The sequence below is a fragment of the Dermacentor andersoni genome, chromosome 9 (assembly GCF_023375885.2).
Source record: "Dermacentor andersoni chromosome 9, qqDerAnde1_hic_scaffold, whole genome shotgun sequence".
NCBI classification, from domain to species: domain Eukaryota; kingdom Metazoa; phylum Arthropoda; class Arachnida; order Ixodida; family Ixodidae; genus Dermacentor; species Dermacentor andersoni.
Window position 1 is genome coordinate 26,939,908 of NC_092822.1, and position 21,825 is coordinate 26,961,732.

At 45.3% G+C, this 21,825-nt stretch overlaps 1 protein-coding gene across 1 annotated transcript; it reads right to left on the bottom strand.

Annotated features, from left to right (window-relative positions):
• Window positions 1-15,132: 15,132 nt before the first annotated feature.
• On the bottom strand, window positions 15,133-20,019 carry LOC129383715 (protein FAM135B-like). Its single transcript, XM_055068386.2, has 3 exons — window positions 19,915-20,019; window positions 18,964-19,080; window positions 15,133-16,394 (listed from the first exon to the last, which is right to left on the bottom strand). Exons 1-3 carry the CDS (start codon window positions 19,997-19,999, stop codon window positions 16,183-16,185), a joined length of 414 nt encoding a protein of 137 aa, XP_054924361.1. The 5' UTR covers window positions 20,000-20,019; the 3' UTR covers window positions 15,133-16,182.
• Window positions 20,020-21,825: the final 1,806 nt, after the last annotated feature.

Consider the following 21,825-nt stretch of genomic DNA (forward strand, 5'->3'; position numbering starts at 1 on the left):
GATCATATTTATCCATCCAAAACACTGAACGTTGTCACGAATACGATGGTGACCACGCGTTGTTGTTCAGATTTGCACGTGTGATGCAATGGCGACTGTGGACAAATAGTTGAGAATCGGGCTGCCCCGCTGAGGTACCCACGTTCGATTATTTTACTGAGCCGCCAGGGTATCTTTGTGGCTATGGCCGCGGTGCATCTGACTCAAGGCCGCGGGTTCGATCCCCACCGCATCGGCCGCATTTCGACGGGGCCCAAATGAAAGAAGCGCTCGTGTATTCAGATTTAGGCTAACGTTAAAGAGCCCCAGGAGGTCTAAGTTGTTCCCGAGTTCTCCACTTAGGCGTGCCTCATAATCAGATTGTGATTTTGGCACATAAACCCCAAGAATGTAGGTAATTCAATTCAGGCGGTTCATATGAATAGAACCGCCTTCTCGCCTCCAATGTCCCAATTTGGGACACCACTAACCTCAAGGTCGCCGTTCAAAGTGCCTTATAGTTTGATTTTCTGTTCTTATCCTGTACTGCAAATGTATATTTTCACCACGCCTTTCTGTTGTGTAGGCTTTCAAAATATGTATATTAAATAAATTATTAAAATAAATAAATAAATAAATAAAAATTGGCTTAAGCTTCGGCTTCAAAAGTGGAACGCGATAGCTTTATCGCACCCCTTTCGCACCGCCAACTCATTCGCTCGGCATGATCTTGAGTCCCGCAATGACGAAACGTGCGCCTGAGCAAGCGGAATGAACCAAAGAACTCGGTGTCTCAGAGGGAGAAACGATCTACGCGAGCCAAACGTCGTGATCGGCACGGACAGCAGGGCGGCGACGCGCCGTGAAGGCGGACGCGATCATGGGGCTGACGCCTCGATATGATCGTCTCTAGCTCGCTTGGGAGCACCACGCAGACGCATAACTCCTCGCCAGCAGCACGGCACCCATCGCAGGGGACGCTTTCGCCCCAGACGCGCTACGGCGCTGCGATCACGTCAGAGGCGTCCCGCATCGGACCCTGCCCCTAGGAATCGCGCTGTGAGCGGAAAGAAGAGCCGCGTCGCCTAAACACAAGGGTTCGAGTGACGCACGCTGGAAGTTGGAAGGGGAGAGAGCGAGAAAACTTATTAAACACAAAGGTATTTGGGGGATCCTCGCACCGGTCCACGCACGGCCCCAATGCGCTCAAGCTAGACGAAGGGGAGAAGCGGGCGAGTGACGCGCTACCTGTCGGGGCAGCGCCGTACATTGCGAGGAGGGGGTCTTCTGTGTTCGCCGCAAGATGGCTCTGCGTATGCGCCAAGCGCAGAAGAAATGTAGCGGAAACGTACTTCGCTACGCGTTTAACTGCGACTTCTGCAATTTACATGCTCATAACTACCGATATACACCACAGTATAACTTTTTACGGCATGTTTCTAAGGCAACACCGCATTCACCAGAGGCGCTTTTGTCCCGCTTTGAAGCATCGAACTCATGGCTGAGTAGTAGCGTCTCCGTCTCACACTCGGGAGACCCTGGTTCGATTCCCACCCAGCCCATCTTGCAAGTTGTTTTTATTTATGAATTGCCTTCCGCCATTTTTCGCTCACGGTCAATGCCGCCGACACCGACGACACCGGCTTTTCTCCGACACCAGCTCTTTAATGCTATCGCGTTAATAAATAAATAAACGTCCGACGCTAGCAGTTCAGCGCTTTTTGGAATCTACGTGGCCATTGCCAATTGCTGCCGTATGCACGTTGGCACATGTATTAGAACCGAAACGACTTGGGCCGGTTCTGGTTCTAGACTGGCGGCAACTGCCTATGGCGCGGCCGCACTGGTCCTATCTCGATATGGATCTGCGTTGGGGACAGGGTCTAGGTGCGACGACGGCTCATAGCTTCGTGGGCGCTGTGTTCTCGGCACTCAATTTGCGTTAAAGCAACAGGCAGGACGAAGGTCACTTTGCTCGCTGCTCCTGCCGCACTCCTTCACACCAGCGTTTTGACAACGAGTGTCCGCGGTCATCGAGTGTGTTGTGTTCATGTCAGCCTGCGCACGCGTGGCACCATGCTTGTCAATTTAGTCAGTAAGCGAATGTTTAGAAGTTTACACCACCTTTAAAACTATATCCTTACTTCGTATAGCTGTATACTAATTTGCTATCGCAATTGATGCTTCGTCTTTCGGGCGAAACTGACTTTTTTCATAGGTCATCAAACCATAAACGCGTACTCAAATTCAAGGCTTTTTTGTGCTGTCTATTTGTTTCTCACGTCCTTGCACTGAAAAGGAGCATTGAGCTTAGAGAATTAGGCTCTAGACTAGTTGGTAGCATGGCATTATGAAGAAACGGCGAGTAAAAAAAGAAATAATAAAGCGTAAAGCAGAAGAACGCAACACATATTAACATAAAGCAGTTCTTCATCACAGCGGAGACGTTCTGAATCAGCGCAGTGCTCAATACCTTGTCAAACCTGACCCTCAATGAAATGGCATTTCACTGCATTCAGTTGCCCAAACCGCACTTTCCCATTCGGGAGACAAGCTTAGGAGCACTGCAAAATGTATTCAGATGACCCTCTTCAGGCAAACTCACTTAATATGATGGCGACGACGAGGAATATTAGGCACATCGTCGCCACAAGAGCGACGACTATTATCTGCACGCTCGAAGTCTCGACGATGACGTCTCTGCACAAAGTTCACACAGCATTATTGTAAATGCATGGGAATCTGACATTGAACTGAATTCTGAGGTTTCACTTGCCAAAACCATGATCTGATTATGAGGCACGCCGTAGTGGGGGACTCCGGAATAATTTTGACCCCCTGGCGTTCTTTAACGTGACCACAATGCACAAGACACGGGCATTTTTGCATTTCGCTCCCATCGAAATGCGGCCGCAAGTGGCCGGGATTCGATCCCGCGACCTCGTGCTTAGCATGCGCAACCCGATAGCCGCTAAGCCACCACGGCGGGTATGGGAATTTCGAGAAGACTTCGGACTACCGCTGAGAAAACCAGAACTACCGGAAGTCGCTTCTGGTACTGGGCTTTCCGTCTGTTGCGATGCTTTAACTGCTACTGGAAGAACAACTAAAATGTTGTTATTGGTATGTTGCTAATTTGCTAAACAAGAGGCGTGCGAATATTCGAAGTATCACAGTCAAAGAAAAAAAAATTGATGCTGACCACGAACATAAATAATAACACGTTTCAGCGTCCATTTTTCATTTGACTACGACTGATCGACCAGTCCAGTTTTCGTCACACACCTGTGACTTCATTAGAAATTTAAAATCGGAACAGCGGATCTTTCGCTATTCGATTCGTCTATCCAATCCGAGAATTCGCTATTCGAAAAGTTTCAATATTCGTTTCTATTCGAATTTAAACGATGATATCAATTATACATACAGTATCGAGACATATATCGACGCAAGCGAGGATCGTTCCGAATTATTTTGCCGCAAAAGCCACGCTTGTTGCGCAGATTGAACTCACGGTGCAGATACCGTATTCACTAGAATATAAGGGGACCCCTACATGTCTAACTCGCCGAGAAATATATTAAAGAAACCATACCTCGAAAATATGTCGACCCAATATATTTTAACAAAAGCAAAAAACTTTGAAAATGATGCACCCTTATATACCGTAAGCTCGGTTACTATATCTGGCTAGGCGACGCCACAAACAACATCCTCGTCGGAACTGCCGCGGAGTTCGTCCTTGGCATACACCCGAAGCAGCGTCGTCATCGGCGCCGACCAGTGCGTTGGATGCGCAGCACTTCTTAAAGCCAATGTGGATAATCTTGGGACTGACTTCACGGCCACAGCTCGGTCCATTAGCTAGCTTTGCTAACCAATGTAGGTCGAGATTCTTTGGTCACGAATATAGGTCAATAGCTAATTTTCGGTGAATTAAACAAAAAGGTCGGCCTATATCCGAATAAATACGGTACCTCCTGTTCAATAATTTGTGGTCGTTCGTAACAATGTCTGCTACAAACTGTTGTCGCGATTAGGACCGAGCGACTTATCATATGGACAGTTTCACCATGCCTGCGCCCTATACGTGGAACGGTGCAGTGCCGTAGCATCGCAATCGCCTGCCGCGGTGGCTTAGCGGCTATGGTGTTGCGCTGCTAAGCACGAGGTCGCGGGATCGAATTCCGCCCACGGCAGCTGCGTTTCGATGGAGGCGAAATGTAACAGCACCCATGTCCCGTACATCCGGGGCACGCTAGAGGTCACGTGGTGGTCAAAATTAATCCCGAGTCCTCCCACTATGCGGCGTGCCTCATAATCAAATCGTGGTCTTGGCACGTAAAACCCCAAAATTAAATTCAGTATCACAATGGCCTCTTTCAGCAAACAGACGGTTCTGAACGCTTCTGGTGGCCTACTGTCTCCTTGCTGCGTTATTAGACAGCTTTAGAATAGCGTTTGTTCTCTTATGTACATTAAAGGCAAGCACCTTTTCCGGACGTTATTATGCGCACCTCTTCAAGACTTTTTAACGTGCGAAAACGCTCATGTAAGAAAGAGGTTAGAAGACAGAGCGCCGTCTGTTGTCTTGTGCCAAACGTATCCAAGCGAATGCAATCCATTAGGAACCATCCAGTTGGTATACCGACGCGTCTCTTTCACGCACACAGATGCCGGAATCTCAGAACGATCTCAGAAATTGGACACTCTATGAACTCATAAATAACATTTCAGGCGAGTTTAGAGGAGGCGAAACCTCGTTTCAATAGTCGCCGGTGATCAATGAGAAAGTAGCCATGAGGAGAATTCACGCTGAAGCGGGGGATCCGTGGGTGTCGCCATGTTCGAGAACGCTATTTCTTAGCGTGCGTGAACGTTACGAACGCTGAACTCGTCGGTAACGTACGTTATCAAAGCGCACTTGAATCGCTGAAACTCAATAACGTTGGGAGCATGCGCAGTGAGGACAACGTTATTCCTTTACGTACGTAGCGTTGTCCGTGTTGTCGTTTGTGTTCTGGCGATGTTCATCACGCAACTGCGACATGCCGTTTACGAAGATACGCAACAGTTACACGGCAAAGTTCAAGCTGACGGCTGCGGAGTATGCGTGTCAAAACATCAATCGTGCGGCAGGCCGACATTTCAACATAACTGAGGACACGATTCGCGATTGGCGGATATCTTCAAGCAAGCAACAGGCGATGAAGTAGTATCTCGTTGCACAGTGTGTACCATTGTATAAGACGTGCGTCGTATACAAAAGTGCGTCTTACACACAAGGGTTTTCGTAAAGATGGCTGTTCTTTAGAGCGTACGTCTTATACTAGGGCGCGACTTCTGCACGCTATATACGGTTTAATTTACCGGAGTAAATAAAGCTGCAAGTTAAAGTGAGGCATAACCAAATATCTTCGTGAGGTCGTAATTCACTGAGCAGCAACCCAGAGGAAGCAGGACACTTACCCAGTACTGTCTGTAAAAACAAAAGGCGATAAATACAGGCTGAAATGCCGCACACTTTATTGAAAACCGCGACGTATGTACTATACGGTTAAGAAGGAACGTTCCGGCGTAGAATCATCGATACAAGGTCAAGTTTTGCCCAGCAGGCATAATTGCTTCGACTTGGGAGTACTTATTATGAAAATTAGGAGGGGAACTGGGGTCTCCATTTCGCGCATTGTTTAATATTACTTTTATTACACGTGCTGCAGATTCAACGTGTATGCAGAACAGTCACATACAAAAAAGAGCCAGCCACATAAACCTAGGAACAGCAAGAGTGATGAAAAAAAGAAAAGAACAAACGCAATCGCCACTGGGCGCTAGTGACACCGGTATGTATCAACCGCTATACAATGAGTCATGCGTGTTTTTGAACTAAAAGCCACCTCACTATAATCTAATAGCGTCTTACACCCGTTCGAACTTATCTTGCAGAAAATAACTTACTTTCATGAACACAAAACGACTGTTGTACCACGCGACTGGATGTTGCAGAGAGAAAGCGACAACAGCCCAAGATGGCGGTACTAAAACGCTTGCGTGAAATCTGATCCTGCACGCTCAGACTTAGCAGCAACACGCCATAGCCAATATCATCATCATCAACCTGGTTACACCCGCTGCAGGGCAAAGGCCTCTCCCATACTTCTCCAACTACCCCGGTAATGTACTAATTGTGGCCATGTTGTCCCTGCAAACTTCTTTATTTCATCCGCCCAACTAACTTTCTGCCGCCCCCTGCTACGCTTCCCTTCCCTTGGAATCCAGTCCGTAACCCTTAATGACCATCGGTTATCTTCCCTCCTCATTACATGTCCTGCCCATGCCCATCTTTTTTTCTCGATTTCAACTAAGATGTCATTTATTCGCGTTTGTTCCCTCACCGAATCTGCTCTTTTCTTATCCCTTAACATTGCTATAGCCCCTATACGCCACCATAACGGCGGGTGTCCATTAAGTACGACTACGTCGCCCTGACAGTAAGGGCACGGAAGCCAAGAGTCACAGAGAAAGTCGGTAGAATCGAGGCGAACATACCGGCGCTGACGCTCGCTACGCCAGCGGAAGGTCGCTGCGGTGTTGCTGCAAAAGAAAGTGTGCGAGCTCTCACAACGGTTACCTTCAAATCGACGGCGCTGCGCATATCATTTGCGGAAGCGACGGTCAACTCACCGACGTTGGTGGGAAACATGTCTGCAAAAAAAAAAAGCATTCCCGGCAGTCAACAGGTGTTGGCACGTGACTGTGACGTCACTTGAGGCGCGCCGCTAACGAATAACGAACGCGGCAAACTTTCATCGCAGAACTTGAGCACCCTGAACGAATTCCCAGACAACGTGATAACGAGGAAATCTTGATAACTCAAATTTGCGCCGTAGCAGATCATCATCATCATCATAATCATCATCATCATCATCATCATTATTATTATTATTATTATTATTATTATTATTATTATTATTATTATTATTATTATTATTATTATTATTATTATTATTATTATTATTATTATTATTATTTAATGGCATTCCCTTTTGAAACTAATTGGTGACAAATAGTTACCTATAGCCTGCAGGGTACAGGGCATCTGGCGCCATCTCTCGGCATACACGCAGTGAGTTAGGCAGCACACGCGCAAATAGTTTTGCAACTCCGCAACGCTCTGTGCGGTATGATCAAGTTAGGTTTGGCCGTTGAAAACACGATTGCGGGAGCCGACAAGATTTGATCGATGCCGTATATGTAATCTAGCGAAATTGCGTCTCGTGTCTGGGCGTTACAGTTGATTGTGGAAAGGGAGCACGCAGTTTAACTCTTATATTTGTCACTGAATAATACTCGTAACCATTATAATCTTTGGCACGAAGTAGCAACAGGTGCACTTCCCACTTATTGCTTAGTTCAAGGTATCAACGCACAACTGCCCGGTATGACAAAACATTCGAACTCATAGTGGTAAAGCTCAATGGTTCTCATCACGGCGCGAAATACCTTGACATTAATCACTCCACGAGCCCAAACGTGAATGACAGATAGACGTAAAAGAACGTCACGGAGAATAAGATGAACTGATAGTACTTGTAAATGTGCAAAATTTACAGCGGCAAGATATCGTCGGGACAGGCTTTTGCAGTGTTTTCGACCTGGCACCTCAACGACTTAAACGGCGATGATGATTGTGCAGACAACTCGCAATGACGTCATAGCGCTCGCCGCATTTCGGATCACGCGGTGAGATCGCGGTGAAGTCTAAAGCCTTTAACAATAACTTAAATTCCGGTGTTTTAGGCGCCAAAACCATGATCTGATCAGGAGGCACGCCATAGGAGTGGACTCGGCGTTAATTTCGGCCACTTGGGAATGTTTAACGGGCGTTTTTTTCCATTTCGTCCCCATCGAAACGCGGTCGCCGCGCCCGGCATTTAATCCTCGTGCTTAGCAGTGCAGCACCATAGCCGCTAAGCCACCGCGGCCTGTTCGAGGCCTTTATCTAATGCGCTAATCTCTGACAGAGTTGTCAAAGCTTAATCGTGTATGTGTGCGTGTGACACAACGTGCAAATAGTCTGCAGGGTGACCCGTCTGACGTTAGCCAAGCTGTTCAAGGGGGAAAAAAATTAAAAAAAACACGTTGCAAGATACAATAATAAGACCCATGGTGTTCCGTCGTCAGACCTCTAACGACTGAACACAGTGTGTTTTACAGTCGTATGTTGCGATGCGCTTTTTTAACCTTTCTTTTTTTTTTCGTTGAACAACTTTGCTAACCTTAGCTTGGACGCGTGGTATTCAACAGTTGAGACGATGGCCTGTTTATTTTTCTTTCTTTTTTAACCTGTCACGCGGTTAAAATAACCGTAGCTTCGCGGCATAAAGCTCATGCAGCTAATCGGGCAACCGGACCTGCTGCACGTGGTGACGGAGAACGCGTGGCCGCGTACATGATAACGCAGGAAGAGAGCGCGGGAGACGAAGCTTCATGAAACCTGAAAAGTCTAATAGGAACATGGTGTGCCCCTCAAGATCGTCACTAGCGTCTCCGTAGCGCGCGCCCTCAAAAAGAACTATTACAGAAGGGCTGTTGTGTTTCTATTGACTTTGTGTCGCCTTCAAAAAAAAAATTCGTTGATATGCAATTGAATATCATGCAGTATCTCTGTAAGGGCGGCGCGTAGGCGCCACGAGGCTCAAATGTGTGAATAGGAGCAAACGAACTATGCAAATTGGTGAACGAGCGTACTGGCATATGGCCCGAGTCATGGTTAAAGCCGGGCGTGTGGCAAAGCGGTGTACTCTACTAAGTGCGCGAACAGAGTATACTTCTTGCTACTTTCTGAAGCGAAACCACCGTTCAAGTATAACCCCATTTTCCACGCCGCATTTCGTGGGCGCAAGTAAAACAAACGAAGCGAAAATTGCCAGCTCACCTGCCAGCCTTGTTGTTGTTGTTGTTGTAGCCTGCGATGCGTGTGGCTCCTACCCACGATGGGGGATTGGCCAAGAAATGGGTGGATTATTCGAAATTATTATGGAGCATAAATTTCCTAATAGCTATTGAAATAGCATTGAATAGCGCATAATTACCTGTTAAATAACATCAGGAAGGTCATATTGAATGAGTAATAATTAATTTAAAAGTAAAAACAAAAAGAAAGGAATTTAGCAGGGCATTCGTTTAGATTCCGTAAGGAATGTTCGGACAGCGAAGCATGCATCCCTGTGGCTGAATCCCAAAGTGGACGCTCCGAACGAAAGAATTGCAGGTTCTGTCAAGTCCAGGCCAATTCTTCGAAAAGGTATTTCCAACCATCTTTTTCTAACCGCAGTAAAGCGGCGACAAGATAGAAGAAAGTGGTGTATCGTCTCTTCCTCATTACAAAAAGAACAGAGGGGGGAGGGAACCAAACCCGACCTGTGTAAATAGAAATTTAGGGAGGGAATGCGGCAGCGTAATTTGGTGAGGCAGACCTCAAGCATCTTTGTGTCACAGGATTCTCTATGCCAGGGAAATGCCAGGTGCTTATACTCTGGAGAAGCAGTCAAATGTGGGTTTGATAAGGCTAATCTTATTGATCGCATCCGAAATCTTGCCGCCGTGATCTGTGCTGTCACTGGTAGAATAGGAAGAACAGGGCCGGATAGTGATGCACGTGCCATGTGAATCAGCAGTTTCATTAAAAAACAAACCTTTATGCCCTGGCACCCAAATCAAATGAACACATTGCACATGGACTGGAACTAGTAAGTGGAATAGTTTTAGCATGGGTGACTCATTAGTAGCGGTAATGCAAGAGCATACTGAAAGGGAGTCAGTCAGAATGGCAGTCGTTGTAATAATTGGGTCTAATTTACGTAAAGCTAGGATTACTGCTAACAACTCGGCCAGAAAAATAGGCACAAAATCAGGCAACCTTAAAGAAAAAGACCAGTCGAGTGCAGGACAAAAAAATGGCCAGGCTTAGCTTGGTTAAGCCAAGAATGCGTTGCATATTGCGCGCGAGTTGGGGCCCAGCTTTTCCTCCGGCTGTCGTGACGTCACGTCACGTGGTTGCGCTAAAGGTCAATGGTGGCTGCCCGGCCGCGCCCAAGGGCTGAACTGAGTGATTGCAATATGCAACGCATAAAACTCTAGTGTAGGGGTATGAGCCACTATGATGGCTCATACCCCCAATGGTGGCTGCGCGGCCGCGCCAAAGGGCTCAACTGAGCGATTGCAATATGCAACGCATAATATTCCAATGCCAGCTTTTTCCTCGCACTGTGAGGCATCTGTTGCAATGATAACGTTTGTTTCTAGGCTGCTTAGGTGGTCTTGCAACATGGCGTTTAAGATGCCGTAAGGGAGTAGTTTCGCGTGGTTTGGGAAAATGTCATCGAACCTGATCTCTGGGTAATTTGAATGCGTATTATCATGAAGCACCTCGCGAATTTGCACATTTAGTGGTTCAAGTAATGTTTGCACAAATATAATCTGTGGTCTATGAAACCCACTATTCGGTATTGACCAAGCGTCACAAATGACATTAAAAAGACGTTTAGTATTTACTAATAACCATGGAAAGCTTTATAAGAAACCGAATGACTGAAAATTTTCATAATAGAATTTATTTTTAATGTTTCCTTGAAGTAGGAATTCTTCCATGGCAGAGCAAGCAATCCTGCGACAGGGTTAAGGAGGAATCTCCCACCTCACCCCCCTCCCCCTAAAAAGATGATGTTCGAGATGAAAGAATTTACTCCAAGTTGTGAAAATGGTAATCACAATTTCTTTTATCTAAACATGAGAAACGGCGAGAAATAAAAAAAAAACAACCAATCGTGTCCGCGTCTCCACAGAATGGACTGAAAGGGGCAGATCAGCCCAGTGACGGTAAAAGTCTGAGGCATGTACCCGAGAATGTGCTCGAGGGAAAAGAAATTGAATTTCTGGAGAGTGAAGTTACTGTTAGGTTTTGTTTGGTTTTCTTTTTGTGATGGTGCATGCCCACTACATGCGATTGGCCAATGTTTGGATGGTATTAGTAAATTGCAGTTGCTACTGAAATTGATAAATTTGTCAGAAAGAAAAGAAGAAAAACTATCATGCAAATGTATCCTTTCTTTATTTTTCTCCCCCAAATGACGCTTCTCCTCGCAGGTATGGTGTAAGCCCCCATGAGTTTTAGAATAAACTTAGTTATAAACACCAATTATCTGACGTCAATTAAAAGCAGAAAGCCCACGCACGAAAGAGCGAGGAGACAGAAAAGTGGCAGGACAGCGCTCCTCTCCCAAATGAAATTTAATTGTGCGAGGATACTAATCAACTATCCCAACACTGCCATTTCGATGTAGCTGACCTTCTTATTCATGCAGTACAAAGATGAAGCGACGTCGTAGTGGCGGCCAGGCATGTGAATGCGAAGTCAGACGAACAAGGCGATAGATCAAATCACTGTGCATGAAAAGCGACCTGCGCTCTAAAAAAACGTTTGCACCCTTTGGGTTGTATTTTGTCCCCAAACGATGATCGTCATCTGTTTTGCTCGCATTTCCTTTCTTTAACGCTGCGATCCCGGTACTTCGTAGTCACGAATGGCTTGCGCGTTATCAGCATGACACAGCATACTCGACAGGAAATTAGCGAGCGCCGTGTATTCGAGAAATGAAACGCAAGCAAGGCAGATGACGATTATTTTGGGGGGACAAGATAAGCCCCAAAGGGTGTAAACTTTTTTTTAGAGTGCACCACTGTGAAGTGGCACTAGTGTCTGACCGACTTTTAGACGGCTGACCTGCACTGGTTTGGTTTAGTGCCTCATACACTCTTAGGCAAAGTTACACCCTTTGGGGTGTATCTCTGCCACGCAACGATAATCGTCATCTGCCTTGCTTGCGTTTCCTTTCTTGAAAACGCCGCACCCGCTACTTTCCTGTCGGGAATGCTACGCCATTCTGATAACGCGCATGCCGTTCGTTACTGGAAAGTACCGTGCTTGCCGCGTTAAACAAAGGAAATGCGGATAAGACAGATGACGATTATCGTTGTGTGGCAAAAGGGTGTAATTTTGCTTAAGAGTGTATGCACTATGGGTGATTGGCCATGAATCGGACGAATTAGGAAAGCAATTTGGTCAAGGGCACGCGTTTCATCTTCGGCAGGTTAGTTTTACGCTGTTAGCGAAATGACGTCACATGGTACTTCAACCTAGAAAGAAAAACGCTGAGAAGACGAGAGTTAGTGTGTTGAATTCGGTTGTTTACGATTCAATTATATTTTAGCTTGCCGATTACACATTATTATTGCGCTTTGTCTTGCACTTATTCTTTCTTTCCTTCGGAAACTTGCTCTCACCGCGTGCTTCCTTATTTTTGGCTGATCCTCCATAACGGCTACCTGTTGAAGAGCATCATCATTATTGCCATAATGAGCATTGCTATATGAAGGCGGAAATGGCCGTGCGCTTTTTGTGCTAGCGATCGCTTGATATTATCGCCCCTTTAAAACCGGTGTGGTGAGCCGGGAGTAAGTTTATCGTTTATTCTTTCCTTGCGTTTCCTTTCTTTTTTTTTTTTTTTTTGCTGACAGCAGGTGTCGTTATTGCGCCAGACAGAAGCAGACAAGTAATCAGGCCGTATTTTTCATTGCAAGGCTGCGGGAAAGCTACTTATTTCCCCCGCACAAGTGGCACCTACCCAAAGATGTATATATAGGTGGTCGGGGAAGAATCGCGAGGTTTCCACAAGAATGCGTTAAGGAGGCTAACAATATAAGAAAAACTGGCGTACTATAGAAAAGCGTGTTATCGAACTGCCAGACCATTCACTAGTGGAGCGAATAAACAATATATTAAAAATAAAATACCCCTACTTCTTTTTTCTCGGAAGGCAGGGGAAGCGAGTCAAGAAAGAAACCTTTCACATAATTGTAAACATTCCGATGGCTGTAATCAGGCGTAGGAGTTGCGAAGGAACGCCGATGGTTATTGATGGCTGCGCATCATAACAGCCAAGTTGTGAAGCACAGTCATGGCAAGGCACAAACAAAGAGGCGCGATCACATACACGTGCGTCCAGGCAATTGCGTTCAAGGGCCTAGCGAAGCAGTTGTGGCACTGGCATTGATATATTTTAGTATACCGTCCCTTGTAACATATATTTTACGGTCATATAGCACATCCCACTAGTTATTGTCACTATTTTAATACATTTATATTTTACGCTATGTAGAGGGAGTGATATTTAGACCTTTTAAAAGACATGATAGATGTACCATTCGCAATCCATTTTTTTTTTCATTCCATTTCATTGACAACAACTTGAAAACCCAACCACCTCTTCCGTGACACTCTTTGGCCATGTCTAACCTCCGTACCATTAACACTGCGTATATCATAATCGTCGTCACACGCAAAAGAGGGAAGGGTGCCATACACAAGGGACCCCAACGTTTCAACCAGAGAACTTGTCTTCCTCAGGACCATGACGTCATCTTGTCGTCGGCGCGGTCAGCGCCATCTTGAGGCATCCCCTTTTTTTTTTATCTGCTGTTACATTCACGCACAGGATGATGCGCGAGCTAAAAACTGTTTTTCAAACATTCAGTACGCAAAATATATAGGATCTAAGTCAAAAAATAGTAACAAAAAAACGACAAGGATAAAAGGGTTGAAAGCACGCATGCTGACTTCTGCTTTCCGGAATCGTCTAGAGTCAGCGATGCTATTTCTCGGTCACTCGGCGTTGTAGACACATTGGTAACGAGCATGTCAAATATGCCCAACAACGCGCCGATAGCCCTGATTATCTGCCGCTTCCGTATGTAATTTTTGAGCGCTAGCACACTAAATATTTTGAAATAATACTACAACCGCATTTAGATCAATTCCCAGTATGACGTCAGGGTCGCTGTAACTGTTTACGTATACTTCTGTGCTCACGTATAGGCTTGCGCGGACACATCGGCCAGTTTGGCCGATGTACGAAGCATCGAAAAAAAAATACATTTTTTACAAAGGAAAAAAAAAATACATTTTTTATGGCACGGTGTGAAAAATGCGTGCACATAAATGGCCGAGGCGCGCGTCGTTTACGAAATTCTTGTTTTCTGCCGAAAGAGTCTCGCGGACTCTCTAATGTTTGCTTCGTGTCCACAAATTACCACACATCGTTGCATTTCTAAGCAAAAGTGGCATATCGACCTGCCAAACAATTATTTTCATTACGTCATATATGGCACAAATAGGACACCTCGCACCGCATATAGGTTGCACTACGACGCTCGCAATTTTCATCCCAGTGACGCCCACACCCGCCCATAAGGGTGCGAACAAAGGAAACGGCATTCTAGACGACGACAACCCATGAGTCAGCGTTTCTTCCGAGTATTACGTACCGAGCTTGGCCGTGCTCAAGCGTACAGGAATGTTACGGCTCTCTGATCTCGATCCCTAACATGTTAAGTCATTCAGAGCAGCCATGCGAAATTGGAACTTACCAGAGGTGTTTCCCTTTCATAAGCGATCCGTAGGTGTCACGGTGATTGTGCGCCGCGTTCCTCCCATTTTGCACTGGCCACTTGCGACGAGTGTACCGGCGCCAACAGAAGTGTCATGTTTGGTGCACGTTGGTCTACTTCGGCGAAAAAACAGTGCTTTTGAACGGAAAAAGAACAGACGACATGCAGCACGCTCGTCCATGTGTCGTCTGCTCGTTTCCCGTTCAAAAGCTTTGTTTCTTCTCTCAGAAATGCTCTTACGCTGGCATCACTGTGAAAAAAAAAGTTCAGTGCAACGTGTCTGTACCAACAAAGGGCGTTACGCTCCGAAAAATATCTGTGCTAGTGAAAAGATGTTTGTGCTCTGACTTGCACAGCTCACTTACCAGCGCCATCCGCTGAATACACCTTCCACGTTTCCTGACCGTTTTATCTGGCGTGAAACAGCGCCCGTGAGACTGGAACCTTAGATCTTCAATTAACCTGCTGGACGTCGCAAACGTTGGTTCGGAGACTTGGGATCTGGGCTACTCACTTTGCTGCCGCAGCTTTCAGCCAAAAGAAATGCGTGGTGACGTCTTGACCCCTCCCTCACGAACGCAGTCACGCCTACCGGCCAGTCACAGTAAAAACCCACGCGGAATACCTGTGCCACGCTAGGCATGTTTAATCGAAACTTTCTCGAGTACACGAACACGTCGAACCATGGTATCGCGCTCTTGTCTGGGGATCTTGAAATCAAATGCAAATCCCAGTTTCTTTTTTTCACATCACAGCAATAGTACAGGCACATAGAAAAAGCTTCTACGAGGTCATTACTAAGGACCTGAGCCCCTTAAAACAAACTTGGCCACTTTTGGTGAATAAGTAACAATAAATGCAGTAATAACGTGGTACCAATTAGCGACTGGAAAATAAACTCAGAGCCACGTGACAACATAAAAATGCAATTACAATTATCGAAAAACAAGGCACTGATCAGTAAATCACTTGAACATATTATATTCATAACTAGAATATACACAAGAATTCCACAAACAATATGTGGCAAGCAATAATATGGGTAGATTCGCGTGTACTTTCGTTAGATAATTATGTATTAATGAAGTTTATGTTCAACAAGCATCGTAAATTGTGCGATGGCATTTGATGGTCGTAACCGGTTCTAACTCTTGAGGTGAAGAAAATATTGCTATGCGTGTGTTGCAATTAAACCTATAGTATGTCGTAAATTAGGGAGAATTTGCGAGGAATTACTTCGCCATTTTTATATATGAATGGTATACCAACTCATTAAAATTTTGTTTTACAGTTTCGGGATGGAAGTAACATTAGGTTCCTCAAATATTATTTTCGTCAAAAAAATATCCTTTCCGCAAACAATATTCTCTGACACAAAGAGGAATAGTTTGGCTACCTGCCAAGATATTGTTTCAGCCGTCGCACCAAGCACACAGCGGCAGATAGGAGCACGATGCTCTCGAACAGTTCCTAGGACATGAGCTTGCAGATTTAATCTGGGTATATAGTCCCGTCCCAAGTATATATTTAGTCGACATTTTTTCTCCGGAGAACACAAGAACGCAGTGCTTTTTGGTATCGCGTTCAGAAACCTTGGCTGTAACCTGCAGATATAGTTCTTTTTTTTTGCAAATAATATTCCTTGTAACGCACCAAGGGAATAGCTATAGAGTCCTGTCGAGGAATTCGCCGCGGTCACTTGAAGCATTCGGCGGCCGAGAGCAGCATGAACTTCTCGAACAGGTTCCGGGACATGAGCGCACAAACGTGCGACAGGCTCAGGAACACCGGTTCCAAGTATCGCAGTCGACCGGTGTCGTAGAAGACGTCAAAGCGCTTGAGCGTTACGTCCTCACGCTTCAGCAGCGGACCGAGAAGGTTCTTGATCATCTCGTCGTACGTCTTGCCTGCGAGATTGAGAGAGAGTGCGGGTATACGCGCTTGGTGTCCGTCTCGCGTGTGAAGACGGTTCTAACGGGTCCGTAAATGCCGTTGTTTGTTTATGGAATACTTTTTGTTTACGGAATACTTTTTCTTTACGGAATGCTTTTTCTTTACGGTATACAAATTCTTTATGGAATAGGTCTTGTTAACAGAATACCTTTTGTTTACGGAATACGTTTTGTTTAAAGAATACCTTTTCTTTATGGAATATATTTTGTTTACGAAATACTTTTGTTTACGGAATACTTCTTGTATACGGAATACTCTTTCTTTACGGAATACGTTTGCTTGGAAAACCTACTGCTGCTGGATGATTGCTAATGGCCTCCATTTCGTATTAAGATGGCGACAAATAGGCATTCGCTTGTGGGAGCCAATTACATGTTAACATATTGTACTCTAAGAGGTGATCAGCTTTTTAAGTTTTACGGAATTTCTGAAGAAATAAAAGATTCACTGCGGCAGAAAGCATAATTCTTGTCCTTGAACTGGATCGTTCGAAGAGGTGGACATTACTGACACGGGATACTGAAAGACGTATTCAACTAATTCACAACAACTCACTCATTAGTATCTTAATTAATTACCTTACGACATGCATTGCAAATTACGAATTGTATAGCCGGTGAGATTGCAAGACGTTCTACTTAAAATGATGACACCAGTTTTCAGACAACTTCCCAAAGTCTGAAATGAAATGAATGGGTGTTTCAGTTACTTTGTGCTTTTATGCGTAATATATCCGGTTCTTTTTTCGAGTGGAACAACAGTGCTTTTTCTTGCGGGGAGTTTGATGGCGCATATCTCCTAAGTGGTATCATTCCGGAAATTCATTCCAAGTGAATACGCCTTGCAAACTTACCGGCTACAGTTCGTATATTGCAATATGGGCCGTGACTTAATTAAAAACTATCAGTGATTTCTCTTAATTAGTCGAATATGTATTTCGATTTCTCATGCAAGTAATGTCCGCCTCTCTGAATAATCCAGCTCGGGACTAGAACGAAGTTATCTGCCACAGGCGACATCGAAAATTTCCGCAAAACTTTAAATGAATCACGCCGTATAGCATTCTGCCTATCCCTGCTTTAGTTACATCGTAAAATTACCTGTGCTTGTGGCTATCCCGTCCCCATTACTTCGCTGCCTTTCTTTTTCTTTACCATAAACACTGTAACCGTGGCCTGCTTGGTCGCCATCGCTGGCCAATAAACTCTCATCAGCTTGTGACCCTGTCGCTTCAAGGTGGACGTCCCTACAGTTTCGTGTTGTCGTCTCGGGAGGTTTTCTCAGCGGGAAGAGCGTTCTTCTCCCGTGGCAGGAAATTAGAAGTGCTAGTGGCGCCATCTTGTTTCACTTAGGTCAACTAGGGCACAGACTCGCTATATATGCAATGAAGGCATTTGACCTGTACCTGCTGGGGTGAATGCGTTGGCAACAACGATCATAGGGGTATAGTAGATAAAGTTTTCTCATTTCCTTTCTGAAAAAACAGTGACGCAACTGGAAAAATGTCCCGAAGGCATTCGGATTTAATAAAGCATCGCGAGATGCTGCTGCAAGTACTGTTGCTGTAGAGGTCAAGCAAGTTGGCAACCAAATACAGGTTAATTGAAAGTGTAAACAGACAACCAAGTGTCATCAAGAAGAAAGTGAGAGAAACAAAGACAGTAAATTAGATGCAAAGGATTGGAATAGAAAATGACTGTAGAGTTTTAGAAGCATTACAAGAAAAAAAATTGGAAAGATATGAATGATAACGAAGGGCAGTGCCTTGCTACTTGAGGACCAATCTGGTTGCCTAACTAATAAGACAAACCGGACAGAATATTCGCTACAAGATGAGACAGGCCTCTAATGCAGCGAAAATCCTAAAACAAATCAGCACAACCTAATGAAATGCGATTCGCCCGGCGAGACCTGCACAGAAAACGTCCGTCTTTCAGAAGCGCTGGGATTTTCCAAAAGTGCTGGAATTTTAAGCGGACGGATGGATCAACCGGCCAGCAGCCGAGGTGAGCAAGATATGTTTAGATTATTGGTGGGGAAAAAAAGCAGGGAAGAGATTGTTAAGACCGGATCCATTAGAAGCATTAGTAACTGTACAAGGTAGATTTGGAAGTTTTAACAAAGAAAGAAAAGATTAAGATGATGTAGGCAAAACGCTAGACTGATAATGCATGTGTAGATTACCTGATTAGCTAAAGCAGGCTAGTTGACTATTTGTCACCGCCCCGTTCCAAAGGGGATGCTAATAAATCATCATCATTGTCATCATCTATATGCTGCTGACGTAGACGTTTCCTATGTTCCGGTATCCCGCAAACGGCTGTACGAGCCCCTAGGTCTCAAACTCTTTAATAGCGTCGTTTGGCTATTGTATTCCCAGTACAGCTTGATGTTGCATTTCATATCTTCGTTTGTTCATCTTCTTGCTCGTTTCTTATGTAGCGCCTCCCCTGAGTGAATTCACGCGAGCAAGACAAGTAGACTTCAAGAGCGTGAATTTCAAGGTTACAGCGAAAGGCGTACCCACGGCGGTGTTGTCTACCAGCGATTCCGAACAGTGCTGTATGTTCGAAGAATGCACAGGCACAAGCTTGTCCTGAGACGACCCGACGAGCAAGACGTTCTTGAAGTATTCGAGACCTGCGAAAGGCGACGAGCGAATAAAGTTTCTATCCAGAAATTGCGTTCCCCCCCCCCCCCTTTTTTTTTTAGCGTTTCCTCGTTTTGTATCTCGATCCCTCGAACGTTCGCGCAGTGTCATAAACACAGGACACTGAGGAATGCGCAACCAAAGAATCACTATTAAATTCCTATTTATGAAATTTTGGGACAAGATAATCATAATCCTGAAGCCTACGACTTCCATTCAGATCATTCTATCGTCGTAACAGCGCGAAAAATACGCGAAATGTACAGAAAGGCGACACGAGAGAGCGCTTACCATCGTAAGATTTTTGTGGTTTACGGGATACAAAGAGGCGATCTAAACTTGGTGGCGATAACAATACAACGCAAAACAACAGTTGGGGCTTTGCATTCAAGCACGTTAGCTATGCAATACCTCAGATATCATGCATGTTACGCCACATTTGATGCATAAAATGAAGACGTAAGCGTCGGTAAGTGAACGCAAAGTCTACAGTTGCGTTTTGATATGCTGCAGTGAAGTTTCCGCTCGGAATACGTCAACAATCACATTACTAATTAATTTTTATGGATATTATTTAGGTTTGAACAAATGACAGTTCATTCTCATTTCGGGGCAGCTGTATTTTCCATGGTCGGAAATAAAGAGGATTACTAGTTTCAAACTTTTTATATGTGTAACTGGCTTAGCATTATAGGAACAAAGAACCCCAGACAGTAAAATATTACTGCAGAGCCTTTTATGTCCCCTGTGTTCCTTTGTAATGTTAAAATCCATCGATGAAATTAAAGGTATGCAGCGTTCGTTATGCTGCGCGCCGACATCACCTGGTGCCTGGCTGAGAATGTACAGGTAGCACCTGCGTAGGTCCGCCGAATCTTGAAACGTCAGCTCCTTCATCGATCCCTTCATCTTTATCTTGGACAAGACTGAAATTTCTGTAATTACAGAAAGCAGATCCCGCCAGTCCCATTCGGTGCCTTTGTCAGGCCACAAGGCGTCAAAAATGCATACGTTAAGGGAAGCGAGCACAGATTATATTTATTCATCAACATGAAATCATGAGATGAAGCGCGGTATATAAGACGACACCCATCGCGCGGAAGTTCGCCGTCTTTACAGAAAAGCACTCAATTCGGTCCTTTTTCACTAGCCAAGGATAATAAAGTGGAGGAGGGTGAAGGGAGAGAGTGTTTAGTTTGTATAGTATATCACTTAGTATAGTACTTAGTTCAGAGAACGCTCTCTTCCTCGCTCCCGCTCTGTGCAGGAGGGTGAGGAGAGCACGCAGGCGTCCAATAGCTTATCCAAGCGTTGCGTCACAGTTTGGTCCTGTGTACCACGATTTTGCGCATAACTGAGAACAATGCGCTGTTCCAACCTTACGTGTCTATTAAACGCGGCTTCAAACATCTTGCAGAGAGCAGCTTTGAGCTCAATCATACCCATGGGACAGGTAATACAAGGTTAAGAAAGCAAAGTGTAAAAATTTTACGTATTGCGCATGCTGAAGATGCTACGTATCTACATCTACGATACAAAGCGGGCGAGTGTCGGCCGGCCTTCGCACGCTTTCACTCGCACCCACAGTCACGCGCGTGGCCCCGATGTTATCGCACTTGGACTCTATGCAGAACAGCACGGCGCTGAGGACGACGGTGATGGAAATGCGCCTGGTGTATCCATAAAATTGATATCGCAATAAAACTTGTTTTATCTAGGGGCCCTAGTTCTGTAAAGTGGTGGCAGCTGAAATAAGGGCATTGGGAAAGCGGTAAAACGACACGGAGGCGGGAGGGAGAGGTCGCCGGCGGAAAGGGGAAAGAGGGATCACTAAGAATTGTTGCAAAGGGGAAAAGAAGGAAAATGGCGCCGGCGCCGGTTAGGGCTCGATGTTAATTCACCGCATGCTCGTTTTACAGTGACCCATAGCGGCCGTTCGGTGAGCACACTGGCCGAACTCGCGCGTGCTCACTTTTGAACAAACGTAAGGGCGCGCAAGCGCAATGCCACAGGAGCTCTCACGTCGCACTTTCGCCACACGCGCATTTACCATCGCGTCGCATACAGCACAGGGCGCCTGGCAACCTCCGGGGTACTGTTTACGCTGCGCAGCAGCAAGTCTCTCGCGCGCTTGCTATTACTTCGCCCTTCGAGCGAAGCTGTAATTAACGAAATACTGAGTAGATTTATGAACTTGTATGTGTGAATGTGCAAAATATCTACCACTGCTCCTTAGAATACACGTTTCACATTCGCGTTATGACCGAGTCCTTTGAAAGAGGGGTCAACAATTTTCTTTTTTTTTTTTTTTTTTTTGCCCGAGAGACAGAGATTGTCCGCGTGACTTTCTGGCGCGAACGTGTTCTCTTACATGAATAAGAAAAAGAAAAACGAGCAAGAAAGAAAGAGGCAAACACAAGAAAGAACGAGCATTCGGCCTGTTGTATATGCCTCAATTGTATCTCTTTACTTGGATGTTCATTTTTTTTGGTATACGTAAGCATGTGCCAACCAACACGCCAAACACCTTGCCTTGCTTTCCACTTTGCAATGAAAGCAACAATGCTACTAGCGCGAAACTTTTTGCAAAACAGTGCCACTCACGGAACCTGAGGAATCTGTTCTTGACGTACACGACGCCCAGGTGTGGTCCGTTGATGGAAAAGAACGTGTGCAAGTTTCTTATGTATGGTCTCATCTGAGCGCAAGTTAGCGCAGCGCGGACCAAGACACAG